This window comes from Dipodomys ordii, unplaced genomic scaffold (assembly GCF_000151885.1).
Source record: "Dipodomys ordii isolate 6190 unplaced genomic scaffold, Dord_2.0 Scaffold102, whole genome shotgun sequence".
NCBI classification, from domain to species: domain Eukaryota; kingdom Metazoa; phylum Chordata; class Mammalia; order Rodentia; family Heteromyidae; genus Dipodomys; species Dipodomys ordii.
Window position 1 is genome coordinate 5,657,898 of NW_012267318.1, and position 14,018 is coordinate 5,671,915.

The 14,018-nt window shown below is 39.9% G+C and overlaps 1 protein-coding gene across 1 annotated transcript in view; it reads left to right on the forward strand.

Moving 5' to 3' along the window:
* Positions 1-14,018, forward strand: part of Fry (furry homolog (Drosophila)) — a 291,396-nt gene that overhangs the window by 269,088 nt on the left and 8,290 nt on the right. The window contains exon 59 of the mRNA XM_013027318.1: positions 4,537-4,647. Coding sequence (XP_012882772.1) covers positions 4,537-4,647 — 111 coding nt within the window. The remainder of the gene's footprint in view (positions 1-4,536; positions 4,648-14,018) is intronic.

Genomic DNA, 14,018 nt, shown 5'->3' on the forward strand with positions numbered 1-14,018 from the left:
GCATGAGCCACCAGTGCCTGACTTCAAAAGATATTTGTAAGCACTACTTGGACTTGGATTCAAGTCCAGCAGTTTTGTTTTTTTTTTATCATTGCAACCATCAGAGTCCCTCTAGACCTTGGCCTTAGGTACACCTCTCCTATCCCTATATAACATATGCATGAGAAGCCTATAACCTATTACCTTATACAAGCTGAATAAGTTAAATGTGAAACAAAACTTTTCCCTATCTATCCTTTAGTCATATATTCACTAAAAAAGTCTACAAATTTTGTTTACAGTTTTCTTGAAAATAGGTTTAAAAAGGGTCTTATTTTTCCAAGCTTTGAAAGGTATTCATGATGAATGTCCAAATCTGATTTTATAAATCAAGCTATGTTAGGAGAGCAGTAACAGGGCTTGAAGAAACTCCTTTTGGTCAAATAAAACAATGACAGCTCCCAGAACATGAACAAAAAGAACTTGAGGGCAATGGGACACAGATAAATACAATCTATTTAGAAAGCTTTATGAACTTAAAACCAGGAAACAGGAAAACAGCAACACAGGGGAAAAAAGTAAGCTTTTATTTTCTATGAAACAGCCCCTCAAAAGGCATTTTTCATTATCTTTTTGGACCTCTAAAAACAAATAAGGGCCCAGTGTGTGGCCTAGAAAAGGATTCTGAGGATAAGAAATATCAAGGAAGCTTGGACTAGCCTTCCTAAAAAGGAAGGTTACTGCAGCCTGGCTCTGATCAAGGTTGGCTGTCTCTCAAAGAACTCAGTATGTTGTGTTCTGAGAGCCAAGGGGGAAGTACAGTGACATTCCTAAGCTCCAAGCTCAAGTTGGAAAGTTTCATTTGCTTGTATTCATAGAGATTTAACTTGCCTGGGTTTGATGAACACCTTGGATTACCTTGTTTTGAAAAACAGTAGGAAGTGGAGCTATGGTTCAAATGGTAGAGCACTCATCAACGTTGAGTAAAAGAAGGCAAGTGAGCGTAGGTTTAAGGCCTAATACTGGCACAAAAGAAAGAAAATACTTTCTACCAATAAACATATTAAATACTTCAGTTATATTTGGAATTAGAGTACAGAGAGACGAAGACTGTCTATGTATGCCTGTCTGAGATCACCTTATATTTCAGTATCTAAGGTTTGGTTGCAAAAACTCTATAGACAAAGAATGTTCTTATAAATACCAAATCTCTCTAGCTATGTAATGTATATCACTGACTTAAAGGTGTTCATATTTCAAAACTTTAGGAGATATTCCTGCTCAGGTCCAAGAAACTACTTATTAAACAATATAGTCTTCGGTAGTGATGTGAGCAAATGGTCAGGGAATCCCAGCTTCTGAGGAAGCTGAGATCCGAAGACTGCAGTTCAAAGCCAGCTGGAGCAGGAAAATCCATGAGACTATATTTCCACTTAACTGACAAAAAGCTGGAAATAGAGGTGTGGTTCCAGTGGTAGAGCACTAGCCTTGAGTGAAAAAACTAAGTGAAAAGTGTGCCCAAGCTCCAGTACCCTCACCAAAAACAAACCTTAGATAATGCTATAGTTACAATATGGTAACATCAAAAAGTGGTACCTATAGTTAAATATTGCTCAGTTTAAAATGAATATTATTTTGTACTAATAAATTCTAGTTTACTTCTCAAAATTGTCTACCAGTGCTATTATAAAAATAAAATGCAGTCAGGTGCCAGTAGCTCACGCCTGTAATCCTAGTTACTTGGGAGGCTGAGATCTGAGGATCACGGTTCAAAGCCAGCTGGGGCAGGAAAGTCTGAGAGACTTCTATCTTCAATTAAATCTCAGAAAAAGCCATAAATGATGTTATGGCTCAAGTGACAGAGTGTTAGCTTTAAATAAAAGGAGTTCAATGACAGCACCCATGCCCAGAGTTCAAGCCTCAGGACCAGCAAAAAAAAAAAAGTAATTTTTTAGCATTTTATTTATCATTTCTTATATTTGAGAGTATACAGTGTTTAATCCTTTGAAATTTATTAGCAGTCCTACAAAATATTCTCAATATGGAAGACAATCCAACTAAAGAAAATACCGCTCTGGGATTCTTGATTATATTTAGTATTAATTGTGTGGTCATAGTTTAGTAGATATAAAAATCTTACATTTAAAAGTCTAATATAGGCTGGGAAGGTGGCTCAGTGGTAGAGTGCTTGCCTTGCATGCATGAAGCCCTGGGTTTGATTCCTCAGCACCACATATGCAAAAAGGAAAAAGCCAGAAGTGGCACTGTGGCTCAAGTGGTAGAGCGCTAGCCTTGAGCTGAAGAGCTGAGGGACAGTGCCCAGGCCCAGAGTTCAGGCCCCACAACCGGACCCCCTCCCCCCAAAAAAGGGATAAAAGTCTAATATAAAGCAATACTAAAATGGGGAGTGTGGTTTCCAAATTACTCTCTGTCCTCATTCCTTTACTATGTTGACATAACTGCACACATTTATGCACTAAAATCTACAAGCAGTGAGTTAGCTCTTGTCTCCAAGATTAACTTGACAAAATTGGAACCAATTAATCAGAGATACTAAAAGACTAAAAGTTCTGTTTTGTCAGTGATACATGTTCCATTAGAGCTTGTTTTAACTGGAGCGCTGTGCATGTTTCAGGGTACAACATTGGCCCATTGATCAACTTTGGGCCAGCAATGCTAATACTGCTGACAGTTCTGCTCTTGGAAGAGGGCCTTGCTTTCTGTTGCATGCACACACTGACCCTGTACTTTCTTTCCTTTCCTTTGTTTCCTGTGCCATGCTTGCTGTGTAGCAAATGGAATCTCTTGCAGTAAGTTAACTTTCTTTCATACTCTTTCTCCATTTAGGCATGGACCCATAACAGGCTTTATTTTATTTACTGTTAACTACCATTTAGCATGTTTTCCCTTTTTTTATTTAATTTTATTTTCTTCGGTAGATTGAGACACAGCAGCTTATGATCAATAGCATTTGGGGATGCTTTTGCACCAAAGTTCAAACCTACATTGCTATGAATTCTCACACTACCAATGGGATATTTTAAATTGCAACTACTATTATTTGGCAGGAAAGCCAGAGTGTTCATAACTAGGTTTCAGCCTAAATTGGAAAGGTAACATTGTTTGTAAACAATACTTGGGCATTTTTTTTGCAAGCACCTCGCAGCTATCTTCTGTGACAGACTTCAAAAGGTTTCCATACAGAAAAGGTTAAATGACCATAAAACAGTGTTTTACTAATAGATCCCATTTGAGTTAGTATTTCTATTTCTTTGAACTTAAGCTAATTAAATCCATCTAATTGGAAAAGATTTTCCCCTAGGAGCAAGGAAGAGAGAACAAGAGAAAGGTTAGAAAGGAATTTATTAAACATAGTCTTTGTATGATTTTTTTTACATTTAAAAATCAGGGTCAAAATTTTATTCATAGTGTCAATGGCATATGCTACCTAAAACCTAAATTATTTTCCATCAACTTATTTGAGAAAAACATTTAAAAATTACTTCAAGACTCTCAAATCTGAGTTGAGTTCATTTGCAACAGTCTGTTAGTGAAAGGAAGGTACTATTTACCCTTCATTCATCCCACTGAAAAACTGACTAATGAAGCATTTTTTAAAACCATGTATTTAATCTACTTTCACTCGGTAATTGCTAAACTGTGCAATCCTACCAGGTGAAGTCACAGAATACCACCACTATCGAGCTAACCCATTACTGAAATAAAGTAGGCAAAGATAATACAGTTCAGAGTGCAATGATCATTGATGATGGATTACAACTTGTGAATGCTTTTGCATCAGACTTTATAGAGGCCATGGAAAGAAACATTTACATTTCCAGAGAAACCTATTAAAATAAGGGCTATTTTGTACAGTTGCTTTTTCTTATTCTTTGTGCAGAAAGTTCTAGAGGTTTTTGAGGGTTTTTTAATTTTTCTTATAGAAGTTTTGCGGGTTTTTTTCCTTAAACAGTTTTGGCCCCATTTCTCTCTAATTCAGTAAATGCTTCCTAAGCACTGAGTAGAAGGCTCATCACTCAAACTGACAGTGCCCCAAGGACCATGTGGCTTGTCTTGAGTCTCATCCTGGAAGGCAACAACTGTTCTGTTACACAGTTATCTCCCAGACATCTTCTCCATTTACAAATCTAACCCCTAGAATTACATTTTGCCTTTCAACTATGCTTATAATGAAAACAAATTCTTTGTTTTTAAGGCAATTGTTGTGTATAAAAGTGTACACAGCCACTCAGTTACAATTTATCTGTAGTGAATTGGCAAATACAAATAGAAATGTGGTGGCTTGCTTGGTCCTTTTTATAGCTTCCACTCTCTAATTAGCCATCTTCCACTATTTAGAATATAACAATCTGTATTACCCTGTGAATTCCTCATTGATACTTATTGACTGGATTTTTTGTTTCATTTGAGAATGGTAACAGCTAGTTATATTTCCTTAATTTAAAAAAAATGTGTGTTGTGTGTCCACTGAGATTCACTAGATATATCAGAATGATCCTTAATAACAATTTCTTCCCCTGCACATTCTCTCTTTAGCAACTGGAACTGTGTCAGAGGTTATATAAGCTACACTTCCAGCTGCTGTTGCTTTTTCAGTCCTACTGTAAGCTCATCGGCCAGGTGCATGAAGTGAGCTCCATGCCGGAGGTGAGTCCCTCTGCCTGCCCACCCCGCATCCCGCCACAAACACCATCAGTGTATGCTTTGTTCTGTGTCCTCTCTTCCTTTTACAACTGCCCAAGTGATTTGATAATTATTTTGCTCAAGTACAGGTCGGAAATAAATGGCTCAGATTTATTTCTGTTTCTCCTTTTTTCAAAGATTTTTCCAGAGCAGACTATTAAATTGAGAAACATGAGATAGCCCTCCATGTCATACTCTAGGTGCCTTCCTTGAGTCATGCTGCTCCCAGCCCTGGGTCTGGACATCCTTTGAGAAATTGTGCTATTCCTTCTTTACACTTGTCCTTACCTTTAAGAAGGAAATGATCGTGTGCTGCCTGGCTGTCTTCAGTTTCTCTGATGCTTTGATATTATTAGGTGTAAAGTGCAAAATAATGTGACTATATTATTTCCAAGTGGGCCAAAGTTTTCCTAGGAGTGAAAGAAAGTAATTAGTGGTGTGCACGAGGCACACACATCTAAAGTTGACAGAGGCCAAAGAGATAGCAATCTTAAAACAAGAAGTAGAATGATAGAATTGAAGTTCAGTAAGAACAAAAGCATTTAGGTAAACGTGGTGAGAGAGAGAAAGCAACTGCAAGCAAGTTGTATTGCTAGACTATAAGATACCAATGGATAAGGGGTGATGATAGAAAACAAAAAAATCAGAGGTAAGGAGAAGATGCTACATTGCATTTTTTGCAAGACTTTTACAATGTAGAAGATGGATTTGTTGACAAGTAGACTGGAGATGTGGAGGCAAGATGTGAACCTGCTGAAGTCAACTAGCGCAGAAGTGTTCAGTGGATATGGAGAACAGAAATAGGACAAAAATTAAAGAAACTCTGGGAGGCCAGGGGAGGGCAAAGTTAAAACCCTACCTCAGATGAGTCAGATGTGACCAGTGGTTTGACAGCTGACACGTGTTTATGAAGGACTGTGAGGCAACTGTACATTCAGGAAGTCAAACCTTCTCCCTCAACCTAGTAGACCTATATACTGGGTTTAATGACAACTTACAAGTGGTTAGATATGGGAATGTGGCTTAGCAGTAGAGTGCTTGCCTAGCATGCATGAAGCCCTGGGTTCGATTCCTCAGCACCACAAAAACAGAAAAGGCTGGAAGTGACTCTGTGGCCCAAGTGGTACAGTACTAGCCTTGAGCAAAAGAAGATTAGGGATAGTGCCTAGGCCCTGAGTTCAAGCCCCAGGATTGGCCAGGGGGTTGGGAGGTGTAAATGAAAGTTACTGATGCAGTCACTATACTAGATAGGACTAGATGGCCTCATCCACTAAAATGAGCTGGAGCCTGGGAAACCATACTGTCTCGCCAGGGGACAAAGGCGAAAGAACCACAAAAGAGACTGAGAATGATAGCCATTTTACCATCTATCATTCAATTTGACAAAAATAGAAAGACAATACAACTTTCAGTCAGGTACACTTCCAAAAGCCAGCACAAAGAAGGTAATCAATGTCAAATCTTGGGTTATGAATTAATCACAAACCAGTCTTTCTCTACCAAATTATATAAAAGATCCAATAAAAGATAAAGATTACTCTAACACTTCTAAAAAAAGTATTAAGATCCTTAGAGTGTATCTTTTCTCAAGAAATAGAACATGCAAACTAAACTCACACTCCCATCTTCCATATTTAAAAAGCAATTAGAGATGAGCACCAGTGCCTCACACCTGTCATCCAAGCTACTCAGGAGGCTGAGATCTGAGGATCACGGTTCAAAGCCAGCCCTGGCAGGAAAGTCCATGAGACTCTTATTAACCACTAGAAAACCAAAAGTGGTGCTGTGGCTTACTTGGTAGAGCACTTCCCTTGAGCTGAAGAGCTCAGAGATAGTGTCCAGGCCAAGAGTTCAAGCCCCATGACTGACCAAATAAAAAAGGAAAAAAAAAAGGCAATTGGAGCTGGGCATCTGTGATTTATGTCTGTAATCCTAGTTACTTAGGAGTCTGAGATCTGAGGATCAAGGTTTAAAACCAGTTCAGGCAGGAAAGTCTCTGAAACTCTTATTTCCAATTAAGTCCAAAAAGCCAGAAATGGAGCTGTAGTTCAAGTGATAGAGTACTAACCTCGAGCAAAGAAAGCTAAGGGATAGGGTCCTCTTTAGGGCCCCTTTCCAAATGGAAGAGGGGCCTCCTTTTTTTTTGCCAGTCCTGGGGCTTGAACTCAGGGCCTGGGCACTGTTCCTGGGCTTCTTTTGCTCAAGGCTTGCACTCTACCACTTGAGCCACAGTGCCATTTCCAGCTTTTTCTGTTTATGTGGTACTGAGGAATCAAAGCCAGGGCTTAGTGCATGCTAGTCAAGCACTCTACCATTAAGCCACATTACTAGCCCTCCTATGTTTCACAGCTTTCCCTTCCACTTTCAAATATACTTGCTCTATTAAAAAAAAAAAAGGTATGGGATAGTGCCCAAGTTCTGAGTTCAATTCCCACTACTAGCCAAGGAAAATAAAGCAATTGCAACAAGATGGCCAACTAGAGGGGTCTGATGCTTTCAAAGGACCAACAAACAAATAACTATATTTCAACTGAGTGGCTAAAGGAGAGCTGAGGCCAGCTTAGAGAGGGAATAGTGGAAACCCTGAGGAACACAGAACTTCCGTGCCCATCCAGAACTTCTCCTGCCCATCCAGCCAGTGAGATCGATTCAGGACCCTGGATTTTCCTGTAGGGAATAAGTAAGCAAGAGGTTCTCAGCTGGCTTCTTACTGGTACAGATATCCAGTATCAGTTACTGGAGAAGCCTCCCCACCCTCACAGGCCTGGGAGCAACCGTGCTCCATAGACAGAGCTCACATCCTCTTCCTCAACCTCTCAGCTCCAGCCCCATGACCCAAGCTACTACTAGTCTTCACCATTTTGAAACCAGTTGCTGCTAGAGGATTCCCTGCCTTGGAAGTCACTAATCACAGGATTTCTCCATCTCTGAGACTCTACCCAGTTAACAAAAGCTAGGTGTGGTAACTCACGCCTGTAATCCTAGCTACTCAAGAGGCTCAGATCTGAGGATTGAGGTTCAAAGCCAGCCTGACAGGAAAAGTCCATGAGACTCTTTTCTCCAATAAACCACTCAAAAAAACAGATGTGGCACTGTGGCTCAAGTGGTAAAGTGCTAGCTTTGATCTAAAGACTTAGGGACAGCACCCAGGCCCAGAGTTCAAACCCCATGACTGACCAAAAAAATAGAAAAGAAAAAAAGAAAAAGAAAAGAAATAATCACCATTAATAATCAGCCATACAAGAAATTCTTCAGCTGGAATTGTAGCTCAAGTGGTATAGCAACTGCCTAACCTGAGTTCAGACCCCATTATTGCCCCTGAAAAAGAAATTTAATGAGAAATGCTTTTCCCAGAAGTAAAAGACAATCACCACTACCATGAAAACATGAAAGTAACTACAATAATGTTGGGCATCAATGGCTTATGTCTATAACCCTAGCTACTCACAGGGCTGAGATCTGAGGATCATGGTTCAAACTCAGCCCAGGCAGGAAAAGTCTCTGAAACACTAATCTCCAATTAACCTCCAAGAAGAGCTAGAAGTAGAGTTGTGGCTCAAACTGTAGAGGGCCAGTCTTGAGCAAAGAGATAAGTAATAGCATCCAGGCCCTAAATTCAAGTCCCAGCATGCACGCACACACACACATACATACAAATAACTACAATAAGTTATGCTGTTAAGCCACATTCAGTACAAAAAGATAAACATCATGACAACAAAAATTGAGAGTTTAAAGTCATTAGTTGGTGGTCTTTTTGTGGAAGAAGCATTAATGTGCTGGCCTTGCACATGCTAAGATAAATGTTCTACAATTCCAGCCCTTAGACCCAGTCTCAACCAATAAAGTCTGGGTGACATGTGTCTAGCACAGTTTTCAAGAGCATAAATAAGTTGATCATGGTTCAATCCAGAACCAAAGTTAAGGTATGAGCTTAAAATAGTCTACTATACATCATATAACAATGATGGTAACAACAAAGCAAAACAAAACAAAAAAAGATATGGCAATCAGTTAACAATGATGGTAACTACAAAGCAAAACAAAACAAAAAAAGATATGGCAATCAGTTTAGCACACTGACAATTATTAAACCACAAAGGCAGACAACAATAGACAAAGAAAAAAATCAAAGACTCTACAAAACTACTCATAATTAGCTACTAAGGAGGCCAAGATCTAGAGGATCAGAGTGAGGGACCAACTCCAGACAGAGAAAAAAATAACAGCAAAAAGCTGGGCTGGAGATATAGCTCTGGTGGTACTGCACCAGCTGAGCAAGCAAGTGCAAGGACCTGAGTTCAAACTCCAGTACCACCAAAACAAACAATGAACAACTTTTTAAAAAATCATCTACCATTCTACCTTACACAGTTAACTTTGGATTTAGTTCCAAAAGAAAAACAAGCCCAGCGCCAGTGGCTCATGCCTGTAATCCTAGCTACTCAAGAGGCTGAGATCTGGGGATCATGCCTCAAAGCTAGCCCAAGCAGGAAAGTCATGAGACTTTTTTTTAAAAAAATTAAGTTTTTTATTGTGAAGATACTGTACAGAGGGGTTACAATCACATGAGCAAGGTAATGAGTACCTTTCAAGCATTGTTACCTCCTCCTTTGTTTTTCCCCTACCATCCCTTCCCTCCCACCTCCTCTTTTGTACGTTTTTATTGTAAAAATACTGTACATAGGGGTTACAGTTACATGAGCAAGGTAATTAGTACAATTCCTATCCAGCATTGTTGTCTCCTTTTTTTTTTTACCCTACCATCCCTTCCTTCCCACATCCACAATTACTTCCTCCCCTCCCTCCCCCCACCATGAGACTCTTATCTCCAATAAACCACCAGAAAATCAGAAGTGGCACTGTGGTAGAGCTGAAGAGCTGAGGGACAGTACCCAGGCCTAGAGTTCAAGCCCCACAACCGACCAAAAAAAGAAAAAAAGAAAAGCAAATAACTTGGCTGGGAATGTGGCTTAGTGGCAGAGTGCTTGCCTAGCATGAATGAGTTCAATTCCTCAGTACCACATAAACAGAAAATGCCAGAAGTGGTGCTGTGGCTCCAGTAGAGTGCTAGCCTTGAGCAAGAAGCTCAGGGACAGCGCCCAGACTCTGAGTTCAAGCCCCAAGACTGGCAAAACAAAAATGCAAATAAAAAAATCAGATCAAAAATTAGAGAACAGAAAAATCATTTTAAATGACAGTAAGGGTTGATTCTTTGAAAAAGAAAAAATGTAACTCCTAGGTGAGCCAAACATTGTGGCTCACATCTGTAATCTTACCTACTCAGAAGGTAGTAATTAGGAGGATCACAGTTAAAGACCAGCCCTGGCAAAAGGAGTCCATCAAACCCAATCTCAACCAATAAAGGCTGAGGATGATGATGTGTGCCTATTCCAGTTTTCAGAGGAACAAAAATAAGTAGATTGTGTTCAATCCAGCGTGGACATAAGCAGAACATCCTATTTTTTAAAATAAAGCAAAAAAGGGCTGATGGCAATTGATACAGTACCTGCTGAGCAAGCACAAGGCCCTGGAGTTCAAACCTCAGTACCAAGGAGGAACAGAGTAAGCGAGGCAATGGAGGGAAGGGATGGGGAGAAGAGACAGACAACCTAATAAGGAAAAGAAAAACTCAAAGTCAGAAATTCAAGTAGAGGGGCTGGGAAGGTGGCTCAGTGGTAGAGTGCTTGCCTTGCATGCACGAAGCCCTGGGTTTAATTCTTCAGTACCATATAAGCAGTAAAAGCCAGAAGTGGCGCTGTGGCTCAAGTGGTAGAGCACTAGCCTTGAGCTGAAGAGCTGAGGGACAGTGCCCAGGCCCAGAGTTCAGGCCCCATGACTGACAAAAAAAAAAAATTCAAGTAGAAAGATGGGCACCAGTGGCTCACCCTGTAATCCTAGGTATTCAGAAGGCTAAGATCTGAGGGTCAAGGTTCAAAGCCAGCCTGGGCACACAAATCCCTGAGATGCTTATCTCTGGTTAACCAGCAAAAAGCCAAAAGTGAAGGTATGGCTGAAGTAATACAACATCAGCTGTAAGCAAAAACACTGAGAAAAAGCATGAGTCTCTAGTCAAAGGCTCAGTATTGGCACAAAAAAGGGGGAGAATAGTTAAGAGGAAGGGAGAACAGGGGATAGAAAAATAGATGTCTCAGAAATAAAAAGAATCATACAGGACTATTATATACAATTATATGTTAACAGACAGGATAGTGTAAAGGAAATAGACAAGTTCCTTAAAAATGCATCCACCAAGATTAAATTAGGATGATATAGAGAGCCTGTAGCACAGACCAATAACAGAGAGACTGAAGAAGTAGCTCAAAACTTCCCACTACAGAAAAACCTGCGTTTCATGGCTAACTTCTACCAAACATGCAAAGAAAATCTATTACCAATTCTTAAAGTCTTCTCAAAAATAGAGGTAGACAGCTAAGAACCTCTGGCTCATGCCTGTAATCCTACTATTCAACAGTGAGACCTAAGGATCGCAGTTCAAAGCCAGCCCAGGCGGAAGTCCATGAGGCTCTTACTTCCAGTAAGCTACTCAGAAAAAGCTGGAAGCAGTGCTGTGGCTCAAGTAGTAGGGTTCTAGCCTTGAGCAAAAGAAGTTCAGGGACAGTGCCTAGGCCCAGAGTTCAAGCCCCAGGACTGGCATGCACATGCACACATGTGCAGACACACACAGACACAAGATAGAGCTAGAGAGAATACTAACAAACACATTTTATGAAACCAGCATCACATTGATACCTAAATAGACAAAGGCACTATAGGTAAATTACAGGCCAGTTATCTCTGATAAACAGCAATGCAAATATCCTCTATAAAATATTAGCAACCAGGACTGGGAGTGTGACTTAAATGGTAAAATGCCAGCCTAGCAAAGGAAAAGCACTGAGTTCAAATTGCAGTACTGCCAAATAAACTAAAGAACCAAGTTCAACAACCCATCAAAAATCCCACATGACCAAATGGGATTTTTATCCCATTTATTTAATATAGTCAAATCCATCAATGAAAATACATCATATCAACAGAATTAACCATTAAAAGCACCAATTAAAAGTCATTTTAAGTAATAAAAAAACATGGGCAAAGTTCAACATCCTTTATTGATTAAAAAATTCTAAACAATTAAGGTATAGGAGAGTTTCTCAACATAATAAAAATCATTTATAAGCCGGGTCAGTGGCTCACGCCTGTAATCCTAGCTACTCAGGATCTGAGGATCGCAGTTCAAAGCCAGCCCAGGCAGGAAAGTCCATGAGGTGCTTATCTCCAATAAATTACTCAGAAAACTGGAAGTGGCACTGTGGCTCAAGTGGTAAGAGAGCTGAGGGAAAGCACCCAGGTCCAGAATTCAAGCCCCATGACTGACAAAAAAAAATCATTTATAAAAACTCACAGTTGGACTGGAGACATGGGTTAAGTGGTAGAGAACCAGCTGAGGAAGCAAACCCAGCAAGTGCAAAGCCCCAAGTATAAACCCAGTACTGGCAAAAACCAATTACATGATCAATGAAGAACAACTGAAAGCTTTCCCATTAAGATCTGATTTAAGGCAGAGATATCTACACTCATTACTCTGTAGAGTACTAGCAGTAGTACCAGGGGCAATCGATGAAAAGAAAAGGCAAGAAATACAAAAAAATTATCTCTATTTGCAGATGACGCTGCTATATGTAGAAAATCCCAGAGATTCCACAGAGAAAAATAAACTAGCACTATAAGTATATAAAATCAATAGCATTTTTGACACAGCTGAAAAAGAAATCAAGAAAACAATCACTTTTATGAAAGCACACAAATGCACATACATATTTTGCTACATGAAATTGTGCAGGCAAATCAATGTAGCCAAATATATTTTTTTCAACTAGTTTAAAACATAGATATCAAGATGACACAATGGAGAAATGATAGTCTCTATATGTGGTGTTGAAAAAACTAGCTTTCACTTCTCTGAAGAAGAAAGAAGGATGGCCAATAGACACATGAAGAAATGTTCAACATCCCTAGCCATAAAAGAAATGCAAATCAAAACAACATTGAGATATCACCTCACCCCAGTTAGAACGGCAAAAATCAAGAACTCTAACAACAACAGATGCTGGAGGGGATGTGGACAGAAAGGAACCTTACTTCATTGTTGGTGGGAATGTAAACTTGTTCAACCACTTTGGAAAGCAGTATGGAGGTTCCTCAAAAGACTTCACATAGAACTCCCCTATGACCCAGCAATCCCACTTTTGGGCATTTACCCAAATGTTTACAAACAAGACCACACTAAAGCTACCAGCACAACTATGTTTATTGCAGCATTATTTACCATAGCTAAGATATGGAACCAACCCAGATGCCCCTCAGTAGATGAATGGATCAAGAAAATGTGGTATATATACACAATGGAATTCTATGCCTCCATCAGAAAGAATGACATTGCCCCATTTGTTAGGAAATGGAAAAACTTGGAAAAAATTATATTAAGTGAAGTAAGCCAGGCCCAAAGAAACATAGGTCCCATGGTTTCCCTTATTTGCAATATCTACTATATGTATGAGTCAAGCGGAAAAGGTCAGATAATGTGATGTCAGGAAAATGAACCCTTAGATATGTATTTTCATGTTTTTTTCTTTCATGCATGTGTTTCTAATGCATTTATAAGATTATCTCTTTGTTGCTTTGTATGTCCCTCCCCCACAGTATAACCCCTGCTTTCACTATATTTGATGTCAGTATAACTTGAGGAGGAGATGGGGAAAAACCAGTTGTTTAAGGATACAGGTGGACCTGTTGCAACAATGAGAAGTACAAGTTGTCATGTCCAAAATGAGCTTTACAACGTCGGTGCGGGGGGGGGAGGGGAGGGGGGAAGGAGAAGGATTGGGATTGGGGGGGAGGGGGGAGGCTGGGAAGGGATGTGAAGGGTAAACAAAAGGAGGAGGCTGCAATGCTTGGTGAGAAATGTACGCATTATCCTGCCCATGTAAGTGTAACCCCTCTGTACAGTATGTTCACAAATAAAATTAAAAAAAAAGAAAAAACTAGCTTTCCACATGCAAAGAATGAAATTGGGCTATGGGCTGTGGCTCAAGGCTGTAATTCTAAGTACTTGAGCTAGGCAGAGATAAGGGGATTGCAGTTCAGAGCCAGCCAGGCAAAAAGAGTTTTAAGAGACTCCATCTCTGCCAATGACTGGGCACAGTGATATATTTGTCAGCTACTGGGGTAGCACAATATCTGGGTGCAATGACACCATTATCATCCCCAGAAAATCAGGGAAGCATAAATAGGAGGATCATAGTGCAGGTTGGCCTGGGCATAAATCAACA